This window comes from Branchiostoma floridae, unplaced genomic scaffold (genome assembly GCF_000003815.2).
Source record: "Branchiostoma floridae strain S238N-H82 unplaced genomic scaffold, Bfl_VNyyK Sc7u5tJ_1421, whole genome shotgun sequence".
Taxonomy (NCBI): Eukaryota; Metazoa; Chordata; class Leptocardii; order Amphioxiformes; family Branchiostomatidae; genus Branchiostoma; species Branchiostoma floridae.
This window is the reverse complement of record NW_023365714.1, coordinates 573675-575079: the sequence shown is the minus strand read 5'-3', so window position 1 is coordinate 575079 and position 1405 is coordinate 573675. Positions and strand designations below refer to the sequence as shown.

Here is a 1405-nt window from a genome sequence, read left to right as displayed (position 1 = left end):
CTGTGTTCACCAAGGTGACTCCAGGCGCCACGCAAGTTGTGGAGTGAGTAAGCGATGTCAGGATGTGCGGTGTCCTCACCATGGATACTCTGGTACATCTGTAGTGACTGTTCATGAATGCTGATTGCCTTTCTGAGCTCACCAAGCTTGCCGAGGGAGAAACCCAAGCTGCTAAGTAATATTGCATCATTAATATGTTTACCGTCTTCACCATAGATAGTCCGCCTCATCTGTAGTGACTGTTCGTAACAGCTGACGGCCTTTCTATGATCACCAAGGTCCTTCCAGGCATCACCCAAGCTGTGAAGTGAGCTGGCAATGTCGGGATGTGGCGTGTCACTATGGATGATCCTCCCCATCTGTAGTGCCTGTTCGCCATGGCTGATGGCCTTTCTGTAATCGCCGAGCTTTGTCCAGGCGTGCCCCACATCGCCAAGTGCTCCGGCAATGTCAGGATGTACAGTGTTCTCGCCATAGATAGTTTTCCGCATCTTTAATGACTGTTGAAAGTAGCTAAGGGACTTTCTGTGATCATTAAGGTCTCCCCAAGCCGCACCCAAATTTTGCAGAGAAACAGCAATGTTAGGATGTGCCGTGTCCTCCCCATAGATACTCCGCCTCATCTGGAGTGCCTGTTCGTGAAAGGTGATGGCCTTTCTGTGGTCACCTAGCTCCTTAAAGGCGCCACCCAAGCTTCCAAGTGAGACGGCAATGTCAGGATGTTTGGTGTCCTCACCATGGATGCTCCGCTGCATCGTTAGTGACTGTTCGAAGTATTTTATGGCCTTTCCGGGATCACCAAGTTTCACCCATGCGGCACCCAAGTTGCAGAGTGACACGCAAATTTCAGGATGTGCGGTGTTCTCACCATAGACGCTCTGCTTCATTTCTAAAGACTGTTCGAGATAGGTGACTGCTGCTTTGTGATCACCTAAATATACACAGGTCACACCCAAATTTTGCAGTAACCGACCAATTTCAGGATGTGCAACGTCTTTTCCATACCTTTGCTGCGCTTCTTGAACTGCATTTTCTGCGCACGTCTTCATTTTCGTATAATCACACAGACTTTCGTATACCTGTCTTTGCAGGTCTGGAGAATTGTCAAATAGAACTGACGGCTCTTCCTGGTTGACATCAAATTGTCGCTTGAGTGGTATTGCTGTGTTGTAGTATCTCATCAGCTGTTTTACATTGGAAAAGTAAAACACTTTCTGCAATGCCTCATCAATATCTCTATCCGTTGACATTGACGATAAGGCTGACATGTTCTCCACCTGCCGACGGTTATTCATGTATGTCCGCAGCCTCAGTTCTGCTGAGATGCTGACCAGCACCATCAGGTGATGCGCGTTCTCACTGCTGATGACGCCGTTTTTGTGCATCTTCTCTATAGTTCCCCAGA

The 1405-nt window shown here is 48.3% G+C and overlaps 1 protein-coding gene across 1 annotated transcript in view; it reads right to left on the bottom strand.

Annotated features, from left to right (window-relative positions):
* The window catches only part of LOC118407552 (nephrocystin-3-like), a 2679-nt gene extending 1792 nt beyond the window's left edge, over positions 1-887 (bottom strand). The window contains exon 1 of the mRNA XM_035808030.1: positions 203-887. Within this exon, the coding sequence (XP_035663923.1) occupies positions 203-887 (685 nt within the window). The remainder of the gene's footprint in view (positions 1-202) is intronic.
* Positions 888-1405: the final 518 nt, after the last annotated feature.